The 21,533-nt window shown below is 40.4% G+C and overlaps 1 protein-coding gene and 1 long non-coding RNA gene across 2 annotated transcripts; both read right to left on the minus strand.

Moving 5' to 3' along the window:
• Positions 1–9,449: 9,449 nt before the first annotated feature.
• LOC145205606 (general transcription factor II-I repeat domain-containing protein 2A-like) lies at positions 9,450–10,721 on the minus strand. Its single transcript, XM_080078338.1, has one exon. The coding sequence runs from the start codon at positions 10,719–10,721 to the stop codon at positions 9,450–9,452; it is 1,272 nt and encodes a 423-aa protein (XP_079934464.1).
• A 9,248-nt stretch (positions 10,722–19,969) lies between these two features.
• Positions 19,970–21,298, minus strand: LOC145203628 (uncharacterized). The gene is made up of 4 exons (XR_013853353.1): positions 21,206–21,298; positions 20,912–21,001; positions 20,581–20,646; positions 19,970–20,180 (listed from the first exon to the last, which is right to left on the minus strand). It is a non-coding gene; the product is annotated as an uncharacterized LOC145203628 (long non-coding RNA).
• Positions 21,299–21,533: the final 235 nt, after the last annotated feature.

The raw sequence follows: 21,533 nt of genomic DNA on the forward strand, positions 1-21,533 counted from the left end.
TTTTGAAAACCGTTTGGAGGTTCGGTAGGAGGCAGAAACTGGTCATGATTCGTTTTAAACTGGAATATTCCCGCGAAAACACACCGAAAACCGGATTTTTCTTCGATTTTTTGACCCCCAAAAATCAAAAAAACGGAAAGGCTATAGCCTTAGGGTTTTTTCAAAAATCGGGTCAAAATTTTTGGTTTTGAAAACCGGTTCAAACCGGTTTTGAGGTTCGGTAGGAGGCAGAAACCGGTGATAACCGGTTTGAAACTGGAATATTCCCGCGAAAACCCACCGAAAACCGGATTTTTCTTTGATTTTTTGACCACCAAAAATCGAAAAAACGGAAAGGCTATAGCCTTAGGGTTTTTTCGAAAATCGGGTCAAAATTTTTGGTTTTGAAAACCGGTTTAAACCGGTTTGGAGCTTCGGTAGGAGGCAGAAACCGGTGATAACCGGTTTGAAACTGGAATATTCCCGCGAAAACCCACCGAAAAAATCGAAAAAACGGAAAGGCTATAGCCTTAGGGTTTTTTCGAAAATCGGGTCAAAATTTTTGGTTTTGAAAACCGGTTTAAACCGGTTTGGAGCTTCGGCAGGAGGCAGAAACCGGTCGTAACCGGTTTGAAACTGGAATATTCCCGCGAAAACCCACCGAAAACCGGATTTTTCTTCGATTTTTTGACCCCCAAAAATCGAAAAAACGGAAAGGCTATAGCCTTAGGGTTTTTCCAAAAATTGGGTCAAAATTTTTGGTTTTGAAAACCGGTTCAAACCGGTTTGGAGCTTCGGCAGGAGGCAGAAACCGATGATAACCGGTTTGAAACTGGAATATTCCCGCGAAAACCCACCGAAAACCGGATTTTTCTTCGATTTTTTGACCCCCAAAAATCGAAAAAACGGAAAGGCTATAGCCTTAGGGTTTTTTCAAAAATCGGGTCAAAATTTGTGGTTTTGAAAACCGGTTCAAACCGGTTCAAACCGGTTTGGAGCTTCGGTAGGAGGCAGAAACCGGTGATAACCGGTTTGAAACTGGAATATTTCCGCGAAAACCCACCGAAAACCGGATTTTTCTCCGATTTTTTGACCCCCAAAAATCGAAAAAACGGAAAGGCCTTAGGGTTTTTTCAAAAATCGGGTCAAAATTTTTGGTTTTGAAAACCGGTTCAAACCGGTTTGGAGCTTCGGTAGGAGGCAGAAACCGGTGATAACCGGTTTGAAACTGGAATATTTCCGCGAAAACCCACCGAAAACCGGATTTTTCTTCGATTTTTTGACCCCCAAAAATCGAAAAAACGGAAAGGCCACAGCCTTAGGGTTTTTTTGAAATTTGGGTCAAAATTTTCGATTTTGAAAACCGGTTTAAACCGGTTTGGAGCTTCGGTAGGAGGCAGAAACCGGTGATAACCGGTTTGAAACTGGAATATTCCCGCGAAAACCCACCGAAAACCGGATTTTTCTTCGATTTTTTGACCCCCAAAAATCGAAAAAACGGAAAGGCTATAGCCTTAGGGTTTTTTCAAAAATCGGGTCAAACTTTTTGGTTTTGAAAACCGGTTTGGAGGTTCGGTAGGAGGCACAAACTGGTCATGATTCGTTTTAAACTGGAATATTCCCGCGAAAACCCACCGAAAACCGGATTTTTCTTCGATTTTTTGACCCCCAAAAATCAAAAAAACGGAAAGGCCTTAGGGTTTTTTCAAAAATCGGGTCAAAATTTTTGGTTTTGAAAACCGGTTCAAACCGGTTTTGAGGTTCGGTAGGAGGCAGAAACCGGTGATAACCGGTTTGAAACTGGAATATTCCCGCGAAAACCCACCGAAAACCGGATTTTTCTTTGATTTTTTGACCACCAAAAATCGAAAAAACGGAAAGGCTATAGCCTTAGGGTTTTTTCGAAAATCGGGTCAAAATTTTTGGTTTTGAAAACCGGTTTAAACCGGTTTGGAGCTTCGGCAGGAGGCAGAAACCGGTGATAACCGGTTTGAAACTGGAATATTCCCGCGAAAACCCACCGAAAAAATCGAAAAAACGGAAAGGCTATAGCCTTAGGGTTTTTTCGAAAATCGGGTCAAAATTTTTGGTTTTGAAAACCGGTTTAAACCGGTTTGGAGCTTCGGCAGGAGGCAGAAACCGGTCGTAACCGGTTTGAAACTGGAATATTCCCGCGAAAACCCACCGAAAACCGGATTTTTCTTCGATTTTTTGACCCCCAAAAATCGACAAAACGGAAAGGCTATAGCCTTAGGGTTTTTCCAAAAATTGGGTCAAAATTTTTGGTTTTGAAAACCGGTTCAAACCGGTTTGGAGCTTCGGCAGGAGGCAGAAACCGATGATAACCGGTTTGAAACTGGAATATTCCCGCGAAAACCCACCGAAAACCGGATTTTTCTTCGATTTTTTGACCCCCAAAAATCGAAAAAACGGAAAGGCTATAGCCTTAGGGTTTTTTCAAAAATCGGGTCAAAATTTGTGGTTTTGAAAACCGGTTCAAACCGGTTTGGAGCTTCGGCAGGAGGCAGAAACCGATGATAACCGGTTTGAAACTGGAATATTCCCGCGAAAACCCACCGAAAACCGGATTTTTCTTCGATTTTTTTACCCCCAAAAATCGAAAAAACGGAAAGGCTATAGCCTTAGGGTTTTTTCAAAAATCGGGTCAAAATTTGTGGTTTTGAAAACCGGTTCAAACCGGTTCAAACCGGTTTGGAGCTTCGGTAGGAGGCAGAAACCGGTGATAACCGGTTTGAAACTGGAATATTTCCGCGAAAACCCACCGAAAACCGGATTTTTCTCCGATTTTTTGACCCCCAAAAATCGAAAAAACGGAAAGGCCTTAGGGTTTTTTCAAAAATCGGGTCAAAATTTTTGGTTTTGAAAACCGGTTCAAACCGGTTTGGAGCTTCGGTAGGAGGCAGAAACCGGTGATAACCGGTTTGAAACTGGAATATTTCCGCGAAAACCCACCGAAAACCGGATTTTTCTTCGATTTTTTGACCCCCAAAAATCGAAAAAACGGAAAGGCCACAGCCTTAGGGTTTTTTTGAAATTTGGGTCAAAATTTTCGATTTTGAAAACCGGTTTAAACCGGTTTGGAGCTTCGGTAGGAGGCAGAAACCGGTGATAACCGGTTTGAAACTGGAATATTCCCGCGAAAACCCACCGAAAACCGGATTTTTCTTCGATTTTTTGACCCCCAAAAATCGAAAAAACGGAAAGGCTATAGCCTTAGGGTTTTTTCAAAAATCGGGTCAAACTTTTTGGTTTTGAAAACCGGTTTGGAGGTTCGGTAGGAGGCACAAACTGGTCATGATTCGTTTTAAACTGGAATATTCCCGCGAAAACCCACCGAAAACCGGATTTTTCTTCGATTTTTTGACCCCCAAAAATCAAAAAAACGGAAAGGCCTTAGGGTTTTTTCAAAAATCGGGTCAAAATTTTTGGTTTTGAAAACCGGTTCAAACCGGTTTTGAGGTTCGGTAGGAGGCAGAAACCGGTGATAACCGGTTTGAAACTGGAATATTCCCGCGAAAACCCACCGAAAACCGGATTTTTCTTTGATTTTTTGACCACCAAAAATCGAAAAAACGGAAAGGCTATAGCCTTAGGGTTTTTTCGAAAATCGGGTCAAAATTTTTGGTTTTGAAAACCGGTTTAAACCGGTTTGGAGCTTCGGCAGGAGGCAGAAACCGGTGATAACCGGTTTGAAACTGGAATATTCCCGCGAAAACCCACCGAAAAAATCGAAAAAACGGAAAGGCTATAGCCTTAGGGTTTTTTCGAAAATCGGGTCAAAATTTTTGGTTTTGAAAACCGGTTTAAACCGGTTTGGAGCTTCGGCAGGAGGCAGAAACCGGTCGTAACCGGTTTGAAACTGGAATATTCCCGCGAAAACCCACCGAAAACCGGATTTTTCTTCGATTTTTTGACCCCCAAAAATCGACAAAACGGAAAGGCTATAGCCTTAGGGTTTTTCCAAAAATTGGGTCAAAATTTTTGGTTTTGAAAACCGGTTCAAACCGGTTTGGAGCTTCGGCAGGAGGCAGAAACCGATGATAACCGGTTTGAAACTGGAATATTCCCGCGAAAACCCACCGAAAACCGGATTTTTCTTCGATTTTTTGACCCCCAAAAATCGAAAAAACGGAAAGGCTATAGCCTTAGGGTTTTTTCAAAAATCGGGTCAAAATTTGTGGTTTTGAAAACCGGTTCAAACCGGTTTGGAGCTTCGGCAGGAGGCAGAAACCGATGATAACCGGTTTGAAACTGGAATATTCCCGCGAAAACCCACCGAAAACCGGATTTTTCTTCGATTTTTTTACCCCCAAAAATCGAAAAAACGGAAAGGCTATAGCCTTAGGGTTTTTTCAAAAATCGGGTCAAAATTTGTGGTTTTGAAAACCGGTTCAAACCGGTTCAAACCGGTTTGGAGCTTCGGTAGGAGGCAGAAACCGGTGATAACCGGTTTGAAACTGGAATATTCCCGCGAAAACGCACCGAAAACCGGATTTTTCTTCGATTTTTTGACCCCCAAAAATCGAAAAAACGGAAAGGCTATAGCCTTAGGGTTTTTTCGAAAATTGGGTCAAAATTTTTGGTTTTGAAAACCGGTTCAAACCGGTTTGGAGCTTCGGTAGGAGGCAGAAACCGGTGATAACCGGTTTGAAACTGGAATATTTCCGCGAAAACCCACCGAAACCGGATTTTTCTTCGATTTTTTGACCCCCAAAAATCGAAAAAACGGAAAGGCTATAGCCTTAGGTTTTTTTCTAAAATCGGGTCAAAATTTTTGGTTTTGAAAACCGGTTCAAACCGGTTCAAACCGGTTTGGAGCTTCGGCAGGAGGCAGAAACCGGTCACAACCGGTTTGAAACTGGAATATTCCCGCGAAAACGCACCGAAAACCGGATTTTTCTTCGATTTTTTGACCCCCAAAAATCGAAAAAACGGAAAGGCTATAGCCTTAGGTTTTTTCCAAAAATCGGGTCAAAATTTTTGGTTTTGTAAACCGGTTCAAACCGGTTTGGAGCTTCGGCAGGAGGCAGAAACCGGTGATAAACGGTTTGAAACTGGAATATTCCCGCGAAAACGCACCGAAAACCGGATTTTTCTTCGATTTTTTGACCCCCAAAAATCGAAAAAACGGAAAGGCTATAGCCTTAGGTTTTTTTCTAAAATCGGGTCAAAATTTTTGGTTTTGAAAACCGGTTCAAACCGGTTCAAACCGGTTTGGAGCTTCGGCAGGAGGCAGAAACCGGTCACAACCGGTTTGAAACTGGAATATTCCCGCGAAAACGCACCGAAAACCGGATTTTTCTTCGATTTTTTGACCCCCAAAAATCGAAAAAACGGAAAGGCTATAGCCTTAGGTTTTTTCCAAAAATCGGGTCAAAATTTTTGGTTTTGTAAACCGGTTCAAACCGGTTTGGAGCTTCGGCAGGAGGCAGAAACCGGTGATAAACGGTTTGAAACTGGAATATTCCCGCGAAAACGCACCGAAAACCGGATTTTTCTTCGATTTTTTGACCCCCAAAAATCGAAAAAACGGAAAGGCTATAGCCTTAGGGTTTTTCCAAAAATCGGGTCAAAATTTTTGGTTTTGAAAACCGGTTCAAACCGGTTTGGAGCTTCGGCAGGAGGCAGAAACCGGTCACAACCGGTTTGAAACTGGAATATTTCCGCGAAAACCCACCGAAAACCGGATTTTTCTTCGATTTTTTGACCCCCAAAAATCGAAAAAACGGAAAGGCTATAGCCTTAGGGTTTTTTCGAAAATCGGGTCAAAATTTTTGGTTTTGAAAACCGGTTCAAACCGGTTTGGAGCTTCGGTAGGAGGCAGAAACCGGTGATAACCGGTTTGAAACTGGAATATTTCCGCGAAAACCCACCGAAAACCGGATTTTTCTTCGATTTTTTGACCCCCAAAAATCGAAAAAACGGAAAGGCTATAGCCTTAGGTTTTTTTCTAAAATCGGGTCAAAATTTTTGGTTTTGAAAACCGGTTTGGAGGTTCGGTAGGAGGCAGAAACCGGTCATGATCCGTTTTAAACTGGAATATTCCGGCGAAAACCCACCGAAAACCGGATTTTCTTCGATTTTTTGACCCCCAAAAATCAAAAAAACGGAAAGGCTATAGCCTTAGGGTTTTTTCAAAAATCGGGTCAAAATTTTTGGTTTTGAAAACCGGTTCAAACCGGTTTGGAGCTTCGGCAGGAGGCAGAAACCGGTGATAACCGGTTTGAAACTGGAATATTCCCGCGAAAACGCACCGAAAACCGGATTTTTCTTCGATTTTTTGACCCCCAAAAATCGAAAAAACGGAAAGGCTATAGCCTTAGGGTTTTTTCAAAAATCGGGTCAAAATTTTTGGTTTTGAAAACCGGTTCAAACCGGTTTGGAGCTTCGGTCGGAGGCAGAAACCGGTGATAACCGGTTTGAAACTGGAATATTCCCGCGAAAACGCACCGAAAACCGGATTTTTCTTCGATTTTTTGACCCCCAAAAATCGAAAAAACGGAAAGGCTATAGCCTTAGGTTTTTTCCAAAAATCGGGTCAAAATTTTTGGTTTTGTAAACCGGTTCAAACCGGTTTGGAGCTTCGGCAGGAGGCAGAAACCGGTGATAAACGGTTTGAAACTGGAATATTCCCGCGAAAACGCACCGAAAACCGGATTTTTCTTCGATTTTTTGACCCCCAAAAATCGAAAAAACGGAAAGGCTATAGCCTTAGGGTTTTTCCAAAAATCGGGTCAAAATTTTTGGTTTTGAAAACCGGTTTGGAGCTTCGGCAGGAGGCAGAAACCGGTGATAAACGGTTTGAAACTGGAATATTTCCGCGAAAACCCACCGAAAACCGGATTTTTCTTCGATTTTTTGACCCCCAAAAATCGAAAAAACGGAAAGGCTATAGCCTTAGGGTTTTTTCGAAAATCGGGTCAAAATTTTTGGTTTTGAAAACCGGTTCAAACCGGTTTGGAGCTTCGGTAAGAGGCAGAAACCGGTGATAACCGGTTTGAAACTGGAATATTTCCGCGAAAACCCACCGAAACCGGATTTTTCTTCGATTTTTTGACCCCCAAAAATCGAAAAAACGGAAAGGCTATAGCCTTAGGTTTTTTTCGAAAATCGGGTCAAAATTTTTGGTTTTGATAACCGGTTCAAACCGGTTTGGAGCTTCGGTAGGAGGCAGAAACCGGTGATAACCGGTTTGAAACTGGAATATTCCCGCGAAAACCCACCGAAAACCGGATTTTCTTCGATTTTTTGACCCCCAAAAATCGAAAAAACGGAAAGGCTATAGCCTTAGGTTTTTTTCTAAAATCGGGTCAAAATTTTTGGTTTTGAAAACCGGTTTGGAGGTTCGGTAGGAGGCAGAAACCGGTCATGATCCGTTTTAAACTGGAATATTCCGTCGAAAACCCACCGAAAACCGGATTTTCTTCGATTTTTTGACCCCCAAAAATCAAAAAAACGGAAAGGCTATAGCCTTAGGGTTTTTTCAAAAATCGGGTCAAAATTTTTGGTTTTGAAAACCGGTTCAAACCGGTTTGGAGGTTCGGTAGGAGGCAGAAACCGGTGATAACCGGTTTGAAACTGGAATATTCCCGCGAAAACGCACCGAAAACCGGATTTTTCTTCGATTTTTTGACCCCCAAAAATCGAAAAAACGGAAAGGCTATAGCCTTAGGGTTTTTCCAAAAATCGGGTCAAAATTTTTGGTTTTGAAAACCGGTTCAAACCGGTTTGGAGCTTCGGCAGGAGGCAGAAACCGGTGATAACCGGTTTGAAACTGGAATATTCCCGCGAAAACGCACCGAAAACCGGATTTTTCTTCGATTTTTTGACCCCCAAAAATCGAAAAAACGGAAAGGCTATAGCCTTAGGGTTTTTCCAAAAATCGGGTCAAAATTTTTGGTTTTGAAAACCGGTTCAAACCGGTTTGGAGCTTCGGCAGGAGGCAGAAACCGGTGATAACCGGTTTGAAACTGGAATATTCCCGCGAAAACGCACCGAAAACCGGATTTTTCTTCGATTTTTTGACCCCCAAAAATCGAAAAAACGGAAAGGCTATAGCCTTAGGGTTTTTCCAAAAATCGGGTCAAAATTTTTGGTTTTGAAAACCGGTTCAAACCGGTTTGGAGCTTCGGTAGGAGGCAGAAACCGGTGATAACCGGTTTGAAACTGGAATATTTCCGCGAAAACCCACCGAAAACCGGATTTTTCTTCGATTTTTTGACCCCCAAAAATCGAAAAAACGGAAAGGCTATAGCCTTAGGGTTTTTTCGAAAATCGGGTCAAAATTTTTGGTTTTGAAAACCGGTTCAAACCGGTTTGGAGGTTCGGTAGGAGGCAGAAACCGGTGATAACCGGTTTGAAACTGGAATATTCCCGCGAAAACGCACCGAAAACCGGATTTTTCTTCGATTTTTTGACCCCCAAAAATCGAAAAAACGGAAAGGCTATTGCCTTAGGGTTTTTCCAAAAATCGGGTCAAAATTTTTGGTTTTGAAAACCGGTTCAAACCGGTTTGGAGCTTCGGCAGGAGGCAGAAACCGGTGATAACCGGTTTGAAACTGGAATATTCCCGCGAAAACGCACCGAAAACCGGATTTTTCTTCGATTTTTTGACCCCCAAAAATCGAAAAAACGGAAAGGCTATAGCCTTAGGGTTTTTCCAAAAATCGGGTCAAAATTTTTGGTTTTGAAAACCGGTTCAAACCGGTTTGGAGCTTCGGTAGGAGGCAGAAACCGGTGATAACCGGTTTGAAACTGGAATATTTCCGCGAAAACCCACCGAAAACCGGATTTTTCTTCGATTTTTTGACCCCCAAAAATCGAAAAAACGGAAAGGCTATAGCCTTAGGGTTTTTTCGAAAATCGGGTCAAAATTTTTGGTTTTGAAAACCGGTTCAAACCGGTTTGGAGCTTCGGTAGGAGGCAGAAACCGGTGATAACCGGTTTGAAACTGGAATATTTCCGCGAAAACCCACCGAAAACCGGATTTTTCTTCGATTTTTTGACCCCCAAAAATCGAAAAAACGGAAAGGCTATAGCAGGGGTGCCCAACCTTTTTTGACCCAAGGTCTACTTTTCAACTAGATGAGCTTTGGAGATCGACCAGGCTTGTGCCTCCATCGCAAAATTATGCAAATCTTTACCTCGCTTACATCAGTACACTGCTGTTATTGTACTTGTTATTTCGTGACTCTTATAACGGTATAGTTGCCTGGAAAATGATTTTGCTGTCGGTTGGCCCAACAAGGCTTTTCTGATGTTAATACCTTTTGCTGCTTGTCTCAAATAATTTTTTTATAGTTAATTTACTACTAATTAAACTTTTAGGTTCACTGCTGAAAAAACTTTTAAAGACTTGAGCCGGTATTGCCCCGCGCATGAAACCTAAATTGCTGTTGGCATGTATTTTTTATTAAACAAAGAATCGAAAGCATTTGTTGCCCGCTACATTAATGGGAGATCTGGCTTTGGGAGGATGAAGCTAGTTTCTCGTAGTCGGTAGTGTAGGAGCTGGTTGCAAGACGTAGGCAGGCTGCAAGGTGGTCATCAGTGATTGTTGATCTGTACTTGGACTTAATTATTTTCATGTGCGAGAAAGCTGACTCACACAAATTCGTTGACCCAAAAAGAGCTGTAAGGTTCAAAGCACATCTCCTAAGATTGGGATACTTCCCTTTCGTGAGGTCTTTCCAAAACACCACCTGCTCCCCAGACTGAGAGGACGTTGATCTGGCTTTAAAACAAACGTCGTTTTGCAGCATCAGTATTTCATCTTCAAGAGCGAAAGTTTCCAAGTCAAACACTGCATTTAAGTTTACGGCAATCTCACCTACGTCAATACCTGCTATAAATGGATTACACATATAGCTGGCTATAGGCTGAATACTTGAAAAGTCCTTAAAACATCTTTCAAACTCTGTCAAGATGGCCTGAATGTGCCCCTGATATCCTTCACTACTCGCAAGGTGTGTGGCGCTTTTATTCTGACGTTGTAATTCTGCCTGAATGTGAGGAAAGTTGCGTAGATTACCACTCTGCAGCCTGGTTGACATTAAATAAAGCTTGCTTTTAAACGTGTTTATCGACGTTATCATGCTGACTATATCCTTATTCTTTCCCTGCAGCTCCAAATTTAATTCATTGAGCTCTCCAGTGATATCTGCTAGAAACGATAAATCCATAAGCCATTGATGGTCATCTAGTTTGTTGTAATACTCCAGATTTTTGGAATGTTTCAGAAAGTCTTTGATTTCAGGAAGCAGCATCTTAAACCTCGCTAGAAATTTTCCCTTACTTAACCACCTAACATCCGTGTGAAGGAGCAAATCTACGTGCTCAGCATCGTGTTCCCTTAGGTGAGGACGGAAAAGTCTTCTGTACAGACTCCTTGCACACAAAGAACATACAACTTTCATTGCAATATCCATGACATCTTTCATATTTAAAACCTTTCCGCACAACGCTTGCTGGTGAATCAAGCAATGGTAACTAAGGATACCTGGAAACAATTCACTTTGTTTACAAAGTGCAACAAACCCACTCGTCCGGCCAGTCATAGCAGGGGCTCCATCAGTTGTGATGGAGACTAGCTTAAAGAGTGGCAATTTTTGCTCGCTTACAAACTTCATGAACACGTTGAAAATATCAATTCCTCTCGTGTGCCCCTTTAATGATAAAATCGTGAGTAGCTCGTCCTTCGTGCTCATGTCTTCAAACGCCATTCTGACAAAAACGCACAGTTGTGCCTGATCCACCATATCAGTCGATTCGTCAAACTGCAACGAAAAGCACTCACAGATGTTTATGTCTGCCACCAGCTGCCTCTCTACATCCCTGGCCAGTCCCTCATATCGCCTTGTAATAGCACTTCGAGATAGTTGCACTTCTTTAATAGCCGGTACAATCTTTGTTTTATTTTTGTATTCGTCAAAAAGGCTATCAGCGGCTCAAGAAAGGCTTCCTTTATTGTTTCTCCGTCTTTGAATGGCTTTTTGTGTTTGGCAAGTACGTGGCTGATGCGATAGGAAGCAATGGTTGCGGCCTCACACTTGTTGCTCGGTTTAGTAAAGATGGACTGACGCGCCAGGAGTTGTGCTTTTAATTCTTGCACTTTTAATGTGCGTGACGGCGTTTTCGCAGGAAAATCTTTCTCATAGCTTCCATGTACTGTTTTAAAATGGCGCTCTACATTTCCTTTTTTGCTAAAGTCACTGTGGCATTGCAAATCAAACAAACCACTTTTGAAAAAGAATTTACAAAAAAGTAATCTTCCTCCCATTCACGTCTTGACTCGTTTCGTCTCAGCCATGTCAAAACAAAAACTAACATGTAAATAAGCTCTGACTATAGTGCAGTGTTTTTTTTCTTCTTATCAAACCTTGCTAAAAACCTGCATAATTGTACAATCATTTTAAGCACCTTTCGTAGCATGGTTTAACAGATAAACATACAACAACAAACTATACCAGACTTAAAATATCGAGCTAACAGGGCTAAAAAAACTATTTGAAGTAAATAACAAGGCAAACTATTTTCGTTCCTTCTTCAAACTTAACAATCCATTTCGATAATAATGTTGGTGACGTTGACAAAAGGTGTGCTTCTTTGTTTGTCTGGTAAACAATGACAATGAACATTGCAACAGAGAAGAATTAAAGCAGAAAGCTCTGTTACGCAAGAAAAAACGTATAATTTCAAAAATCTCTTGCGATCGACTTTTAATCATGCCGCGATCGACAGGTTGGGCACCCCTGGGCTATAGCCTTAGGGTTTTTTCGAAAATCGGGTCAAAATTTTTGGTTTTGAAAACCGGTTTGGAGGTTCGGTAGGAGGCAGAAACCGGTCATGATCCGTTTTAAACTGGAATATTCCGGCGAAAACGCACCGAAAACCGGATTTTTCTTCGATTTTTTGACCCCCAAAAATCGAAAAAACGGAAAGGCTATAGCCTTAGGGTTTTTCCAAAAATCGGGTCAAAATTTTTGGTTTTGAAAACCGGTTCAAACCGGTTTGGAGCTTCGGCAGGAGGCAGAAACCGGTCATAACCGGTTTGAAACTGGAATATTTTTTGACCCCCAAAAATCGAAAAAACGGAAAGGCTATAGCCTTAGGTTTTTTTCTAAAATCGGGTCAAAATTTTTGGTTTTGAAAACCGGTTTGGAGGTTCGGTAGGAGGCAGAAACCGGTCATGATCCGTTTTAAACTGGAATATTCCGGCGAAAACCCACCGAAAACCGGATTTTTCTTCGATTTTTTGACCCCCAAAAATAAAAAAAACGGAAAGGCCTTAAGAGTTTTTTCAAAAATCGGGTCAAAATTTTTGGTTTTGAAAACCGGTTCAAACCGGTTTGGAGCTTCGGTAGGAGGCAGAAACCGGTGATAACCGGTTTGAAACTGGAATATTCCCGCGAAAACGCACCGAAAACCGGATTTTTCTTCGATTTTTTGACCCCCAAAAATCGAAAAAACGGAAAGGCTATAGCCTTAGGTTTTTTTCGAAAATCGGGTCAAAATTTTTGGTTTTGAAAACCGGTTCAAACCGGTTTGGAGCTTCGGCAGGAGGCAGAAACCGGTGATAACCGGTTTGAAACTGGAATATTCCCGCGAAAACCCACCGAAAACCGGATTTTCTTCGATTTTTTGACCCCCAAAAATCGAAAAAACGGAAAGGCTATAGCCTTAGGTTTTTTTCTAAAATCGGGTCAAAATTTTTGGTTTTGAAAACCGGTTTGGAGGTTCGGTAGGAGGCAGAAACCGGTCATGATCCGTTTTAAACTGGAATATTCCCGCGAAAACCCACCGAAAACCGGATTTTTCTTCGATTTTTTGACCCCCAAAAATCAAAAAAACGGAAAGGCTATAGCCTTAGGGTTTTTTCTAAAATCGGGTCAAAATTTTTGGTTTTGAAAACCGGTTTGGAGGTTCGGTAGGAGGCAGAAACCGGTCATAACCGGTTTGAAACTGGAATATTCCCGCGAAAACCCACCGAAAACCGGATTTTTCTTCGATTTTTCGACCTCCAACCTTAGGTTTTTTTTGAAAATCGGGTCAAAATTTTTGGTTTTGAAAACCGGTTCAAACCGGTTTGGAGCTTCGGTAGGAGGCAGAAACCGGTGATAACCGGTTTGAAACTGGAATATTCCCGCTAAAACCCACCGAAAACCGGATTTTTCTTCGATTTTTTGACCCCCAAAAATCGAAAAAACGGAAAGGCTATAGCCTTAGGCTTTTTTCGAAAATCGGGTCAAAATTTTTGGTTTTGAAAACCGGTTTAAACCGGTTTGGAGCTTCGGCAGGAGGCAGAAACCGGTCATAACGGGTTTGAAACTGGAATATTCCCGCGAAAACCCATCGAAAAAACGGAAAGGCATAATAACGGAGAAGGCTATAGTCTTAGGATTTTTTCAAAAATCGAGTCAAAATTTTCGATTTTGAAAACCGGTTCAAACCGGTTTAGAGGTTCGGTAGGAGTTAGAAACCGGTCCTAACCGGTTTGAAACTGAAAAATGTATATTAATATGTAATGGCGGCAGTGTATCGACTAAAACGGTTTCGATAGACGTTTGATTTCAAAACAGCTGTCTGATTGCAGGAAAATGGAAAATTATGTGGATATTGAAATGCATGTTACCTGCCCAGCAGCAGTACGCGCCAGTTTTTTGTCTATTATGAACAAACAATTAAATAAACAGGCCACAAATGACGTAACAATGCAAATCGTAACGTCTTCAGAGTTAAAACTTATTACCAGATCGTTCAGCTGAATCAATGGGTAAAGTAAAAAAACAATCTGGACTATCAGCTAAAAGTGGAAGGAATTTTGAAAGGCATGTCTTGATTCGTTTTTAAAATATATCTTAATTCTACAAGTAATTAATTCTACTTAATTCTATACGTGCAAAAAACATGGAGACACTTTTCGTAACAGACTGGTTGTGCATCCCTGAGATAGAGAAATATTTCCAGGATTTTTTGCAGACAAATTTTAATCCAAACTACATTTTTTTCTCATTTTGCCAAAGTAAAAAATTCCGGGCGTTAAGAGTCACTGAACTTTTGAGATATATTGTGTTTATTGTACGCCAATGAGCGATAGCATAAAATAAAACGCAAAGCAAATGCCACAAAGGGTTGTTTAGTTATGGGCGAAAACATCAAGAAAAGAAAACACATTAAATACTCACAAAACAAACACCATTATAAACACGATAACTTACACAATGTCAACAACATTAACATACATCAAAACTAATATATCGCTCGGGCAATTTCTCTCCGCCCTACGGGTATAGAGGGAATCTAGGGGCACGGTTAACCACGCAACCAGTAAGTTGTTTAATAGAACGCAAACAAAATATATTAGCATTCAGCATAAGCAGCTGTCGGGTCCTGTGTGATTTACCACGTTACTGACCAATCAGAGACCTAGAGCCTTATAAAACATAAGGAGAACCTAAGCGAGTACTTGACAGCGCAAACGAAGGAGCGATAGAGTAAAACCAATTTATTGGCCAATCAGAGACCTAGAGCCTTATAAAACATAAGGAGAACCAAAGCGAGTACTTGACATCGCAAACGAAGGAGCGATAGAGTATCAGAGACCTAGGAGGTCACCACCGACCGACAAGCTGTGACGTCATAACTGTTAACAACAACTACCACCTGTCACTTGCAAAACAGTTCAGCGCCGCAACGCATCTTAAGATACAGAAACTTTTCGTTTGTGGTGCTCCGCAACACGAAGAACGAATGAAAGCGTTTTACGTCACTTATATTGACGTCATCAGATGAGCTACCGCAATGAACTTACGCAAAACATCCTACATGACTGATGCCGAAACAAATGGCACATCTGCATCATTATTGCCAGCTGTTTCATCGCAATCATATCTGATGGTATAAGGACATGGCTAAGCTTAGTGACAATACATCTCCTTCAGGAACAAAATTCGCACAATAAACGTTAAAACAAATTCCAATAATTAAGTTGGGCAATGCTCGTGTAGATGAGAAACGCTAATTACACAAGGGCAGTGACGTCATAGCGCAAATGAAGAAATCCGAGAAATTCTGACGTCACAAAAAATACTAGGTCAACTGCTTTTATTTTTACATGGGAAACACATTCTGGTCTCATCCGATTAGAAATTTATACGCACTCACAACGGTTCAGAAAATTCGCGACCTGCTGATTCTGTGTAACGTTTGTTTAGTTGTAACAAGTAGTTAATAGGTGGCCTTAATACCTGTAGATACCCTTATAAAAACGCTCGAGAACTATGGTTGCCCTATGTCAAACATGTAACATTGTTTTCCGTAATAGAAGTGGAGTTATAGGCATGTCACGAAAAAACTTAGCTGTTTTATTTTTTGCACAAAGGACGCAAATCAGTTGCTGCATAAATAGCGCGAGGGCCGGTCTGATTTTTTATACTGTGCGTTTTCGACATCTTTTCAAAGTAATTTAAAACATACATTTAACAACAGCGGTGGAAGTACGCCTATAGAAAAATTACTGACCGTTTCATGAACACTGTTTATCCCAAAGTTTTGACGCAAATCTATAATACACTTACCGGATAATCTTCGTTTTCTCTAGAAGTCTTTACAATATTTTGTCCGTGATATTTAATGTCATGTAGCGTTAAATTATTATTTTTATTTCCAAGACTTCGGTAATTATGTATGAAACAGGCGATATACGAATACCGGGTCTTTCCGGTAAGAAATTATTGTATTTGCATAATTATGTACCAATAAACTGTTCTTCTTGATATTTACTAAACTGTTCTTGCAATTATTGTAAAAAACTTCAGACCAATAAAAACTTATTTAAAATCATGAAACGTTGAAAACGATTGAAAGTCAACAACAGCTACAGCACGACACGAAACGTCGCTTCCTTGCCTTGTTGGTCAACGACTGATGCTAATTCGCTACAGCGATAAACACAGAAGGATGCGCATGACGTCATAAAACGAAAATAATGACGTCACAGTTTGCACTATCATTGAAACGTTAATTGACAGGTTCATTTTTGGTACAACTGCGTTAAACCAAAGAGCAAGCACAAAGACGATTAATTAAAAGCAATAATAAATAATGTAATGTGTGACATGGTTAGAGTAAATGTTACGTCCAAATAAAACGTTGTTTATGGGTAAAATCAGGTTTTTTTTAAGGTTTGGTTTGGGTGACCGCTAAGTAGTTTTAAGAGACCGCAAGTGTTTCATTTAAATACCAAAAAATAGCCATATTTGCTTAAATGGCCATTTTGGGAAACCGCTGGAGAAATTTGGGGGACCGTTTCGGCACAATAATGTTCTTCAAAACACTAAAAAGATCCAAAAAAGGCTTTAAAATTTGAAAACGTTACTCAAAACTGATAAACAGCGGATCTTCATTGAAAACAAACCAGCAAAAACATGTAAAGTATCGGCCAATGCCCAGGAATTTTTAAAATTTGCGTGCAAAACTCATAAAACAATACAGCCACAAAAGCTGCATAAAATCGTAATAACCAAAGCACCACGTTATCTCAAACCAACGTGTATTGAAGGTTGTAAGGCTTTTGGCGTAAATTGTAACGTAATAACAACAGCGGCAAAATTCAAGGTACTTGCCCAAGTCAGAGTCGAAGTAGTCAATCCTCACTAGGAGTTGTATTGCTTGTGTTCGATATTGTTTTTAGCGAAACTACTGAAGTTGCGTCAGTCAGGATCTACTATTGATATTTAACCCATTTGTAAACATTGGTTTGTAATTGTGCTTTATGAAAAAAACCTTACTTAACTAGTCATTAGATATATCTTGTTAACTTAAAGGAAATATTTAAGGCTGAATGGGTTTCCAGGAATGACGAAAAACAAATCTGGGACATCCATGGTTAACCGGCTACTGTTATCGAGCATTAGAACAAACAAACAAAAATGACAATTTAAGCATTTTGTAAAGATGCTGCTGATTTAGAATGGAAATATGTGCCAAAACGTTTTAATGGGCAGCTTTTAAGCACGGAAAAGGGTTTGTACGGGAAATTGGTCCTAATTCCTGCATTTTGTTTTTCTAACTTGAAATTTGTTTCAAATCATGAAACATAGTTTTGGGTTCTGCGAGTTGGTCTTAGTTCTAAATCAGGCCACTGCACCACGTCGAGGTGCCAACTCTCGCAGTGGGTCTCTCGTTAGGTGGCAGTGTAGAGACCCTCGTCTGGCGCAGAACCAGGCCGAGACGAGGAAGAGACACTGGTCCATTTGCCAAAAAAAAATTCACTGCAAATGGACGCCTAGATCATACCTCTGCACTTACGCGTAAACATATATGTTGCCAATCATTCAAAATTGTTTTGGATTGATTGTTTGATTTTCCATAATACATGTATATATTCAATTACAATTTTCCAATTTTGTTTGCTTTTTGTAAGTTCTGAACAAGAAAGGAGATTAATTCTGTATTAAATTAATTGTAAAGTCACCCTTCAATATTCCAGAATAAGAATCTTCACAAATGTGCCGCATCTAAAAAACAAAAACATATGTTAGTTGTGAAATAAAACAACCAATTCCGCCGTTTTAATCTTCATCCAAAAATCTGCAAAACAAAAAACACAGTGTTAGTTTGTGACGTAACAATATACAATGCTCAGTTTGAAAACTGGTTCCGAAATCAGCATTTCCAGTTCCTTGGTCTTATACAGGCAGACTCTGTCACTATGACCCTGTACTTGTAAATGCTAGCTTCTGACGATGGCGGCCCGATTTGACTGACTGACTTTACCACGAAGCAGATCGCAGTATTCAGTAAAACTAAACTGGATCTGAGTTCGCAGCGCCGAGTTAAGAGAGAGAATATAAAAACCAAACCCATCACATTCACATCAATATAATCTAAGCTAAATAACAAATTTAAAATTACATTTACCAAATAAGGAAGGAAGAGTTAACGCCTAAACCGCGACGTGTTTTCGCAACAAATTAAACCTAGAAAGATTTTTACACAACAAATAAACACTAAAAAAATATTCAGGTTCTAATTTCCAGGTAGTATGATAAACTACCTCAAAGTTTTGGTTCTCATTTCAAAGTAGTATATTAAACTACTGATTTCAAGCACTATTTTAAACTGCGTAAAGGTTCGAACAAGTTGGTTTTCTGTGGAAAAGAGAGGGTGGTTAGTTTCTTAACTTTAGCAAGTTGCCACTGAAATTTAGTCGTGGACAACTAAAATATCATTTTCCCAAAGTAACCACCAATGGTTAGTTGTGGTCACAAAACATCCCAAAATAGCCACCAATGGTTAGATGTGGTCACCAAAAATCCCAAAGTAACCACCAATGGTTAGTTGTGGTCATCAAAACGTACCAAAGTAACCACCAATGGTTAGTTGTGGTCATCAAAAATCCCAAAGTAACCACCAATGGTTAGTTGTGGTTGTCAAACATACCAAAGTGACCACCAATGGTTAGTTGTGGTCAGAGAAAATCTCAAAGTAACCACCAATGGTTAGTTTTGGTCACCAAAAAATCCCAAAGTGACCACCAATGGTTAGTTGTGGTCAGAGAAAATCCCAAAGTAACCACCAATGGTTAGTTGTGGTCATCAAAAAATCCCAAAATAACCACCAATGGTTAGTTGTGGTCAACAAAAAAATCCTTTGCCCTATACGATTAAACCAGTTTAGAACGCAGTCCAATCGTATTTAAGTTTAAGCCACTTGTGTTTTCTATAAATCATAAAACTGTTCTTCGTTCATCTGGTACACGATGGGTTGAACTTCTATCGAATCGTACACGATTGGTTGTTCATCTTCTTCAGTGCAATTTGCACCTAACGTTATTTAAGTCTAACTCACAAACATTCCCACACAAACATACTTGTGGAACCGCCATCGTCCTGCGCGCCCCTATAATGCCGCCGCAACTAGATAACAAACAAAAACAAGAAAAACAACTTCTGAGCTCGCTAACTATCTGACTTCTCCGCAACATTTAGCCTATGAAAGTAAAATGTGAGGCTGCCGCGCCTGGCAGTGTAAACTTCACCAAAAGCAAAGTTATGAAACAAACAGAGCTTTTAAGTGGGTTTATAAGGCCGAGTCAACAAGGAATGCGAGATTTGCTTAAGTAGGGAATATTATAACATTAGTATTATAAAATATAAAACAAAAGCAGACTGCATATGTGAAACCATGTTTAAAACCTGTGGAAAAATGTACCTGCAAAAAAGTACCTGTGGAAAAAATACACGAGCTGCAAGAACCGCTGGGTGGCAGGAATCGCCACAAGAACAAAGAAGATGTGCATCTGCATGACATCGCAACCCAGCCGCAGTCCAGGGTCTTCTTATGGAAGAATAAACTGCGAATGGATCGTTCAGCCAATACAGATGCACGGCACTGACGGAACAGTGCGACACCAAGCGACAGATCCCTAAGTTAAAATGCGCTCAAGCTTATGACAAAAAGGGAAGACACGGAAAAACCACGTATACAAAGCGACAACAAATAGAGCAGACAACAAATGGACACTGCCTCAAACAACAACATCATCATCAAAGACGGACCCTCCCGAATTCTGAAATGTTTAGGGGGGAATTGAAAACATCCTTACAGTATTTTTAGCCGGCGTGCTCGCGAACCTTTCCTCTCCACTCTCCAACCGGCCCATTCGCCGACGGATAGCGAAGTTTACTAAGAACGCCTGCACCGGTACCCATCTCCGGTGGAATTTTGACTCCTGGGGATCAAACTCTGGTGGAATTTGAACCCCAGCGGGCCTGGGTGGGTGATGGCGACGTGTTTCTAGCCCTAGATTTTAACGCTAAAGTTTAACGCGCCGCGGCTAACTAAACCCATAACTAAGGGGGAATGCGGCACGCGAACCCATAAAAGCCCCAGCCTAACTATTCTAACCCTAGTTATCGGTGCTACAACTACATAAACTTAATTGCGACTTAATTTGTAGCACCAAAAAAACAAAAATAACTTGGGCCTCCAATCCGCTGGACCTGACAATGACGAATGGAGGCCCAGCGCAAGTTAGCATAGAGTTATGGGCCTAGGTGGAAATCTCGCATTCAATGTTGACTATAACGCAGCAGTCTCCTACTAATAACTGACAGCCCGTGATTTTGAAGTTAATGATGTGATGAAGGTTTGAAGGCGAAGTCTTGGATCTGAAGAATCTGAAAGAGAGAAAATGAATTAAGATCCAGGTTTTGTTGCATGACCACAGAATAAATATGTTAGTATATTTGGCATAGGTCTATATTTCAAACATATGTAAACTACCTTTGTTTTGTGAGTGGTTTTTTTGTTTGACTACTGTTTTGCTGGGCAGTATGAGAAGATAAAACAAACATAGGCAATGCACATGGTTCAATGGAACTAAGGTTTAGACCAGTGGATCCTAGCTTTGCCTGCCATCACACAAGTTGTGACCATCACACAAGGTAATTAATAATAGGCTGTTCAATCTTACACCGAAACAAGCAATTTGAAGCAAAATTTTTGAAAGGGCGTGTTTAAATAGTATTACAGTGTTCTATAACTTAACAAGGCCAACACTGAATATAATTTTCTCACCTTGAAGGTTGTAGAAATTTCGAGGTTAAACTTGTTCGAACGAACATCAACAAAATCCCGCATCGCCTGCACAAAACATATTCGTTATTATCAAATACGAACTACACCGGTACAGAAATGTGTCTATTAAGTGGTAAAATCTCAAAAGCTGCTATATGTAAAAACGGACATGTTATTGACTGTTAGTTCCAATTGCTGAATGGTAACCAAAACAACTGCTTTTAATTGCTAACAGTGATATTATTCAGTTGGAAAAGAGCGAATTTTTGGAGTTTAGAAGGAGGTGCCCGTTTATCGCCGTAAGAAGAATACAAACTCGGTCAAAACTTACTTTCAGCCTCAACAATCGTCGCCAAGGAAACAGAAATGCCGCGCTACGTCATGTCACGTGGTTCTGTTCTATTCATTTCATCACAGCAACCTGAAAAAAACATGAAAGTTTAATAAATAAAGCATGACAAAATAAGAATGCTGTTTAAAAGTTGGATTTATAAAGTGTGTCATTCTATTCGCTTCAGTGCTTGCTTACAATTACAAAAGTTTATGACAGCATCACACAGTGTTGTTTGATTATCTTTCAAGTGACCGAAAGTGTTCGTTTATATGAAGTGTAAATTGTACAAACCTGTTTTATTGTTGCTGCATCACAGGAGGCTGTTTGATGCGATGAAGGATTAAGTTGATGTTGTGCAGCTTCTGGAGTTGAGTTTCCGCTGAGAACACAGCTCCATCTAGTGACAAAATATTTGTTTAACTGAAAGTTATTTGAGTGAAAAATCTGCAACTGAATTTATCGAAGTAATTTGACGTAGCTGTCCATGGTGGGCAAAAAGGAAATAAATGTTTAATAAAAATATGACATTTCATTGATTTTTTGCTGCTGTAATATGTTTGTTTGTTTGTTTCGTTGTTATGACGTACATGTACGGTCACAAAATCACATTGCGAATGTT

This window comes from Phallusia mammillata, chromosome 8 (assembly GCF_965637545.1).
Source record: "Phallusia mammillata chromosome 8, kaPhaMamm4.hap1.1, whole genome shotgun sequence".
Lineage (NCBI taxonomy): Eukaryota > Metazoa > Chordata > Ascidiacea > Phlebobranchia > Ascidiidae > Phallusia > Phallusia mammillata.

Coding starts and splice junctions, on each gene's coding strand:
- LOC145205606 (XM_080078338.1), bottom strand. CDS start 10,721: ATGGCGTTTGAAGACATGAGCACGAAGGACGAGCTACTCACGATTTTA.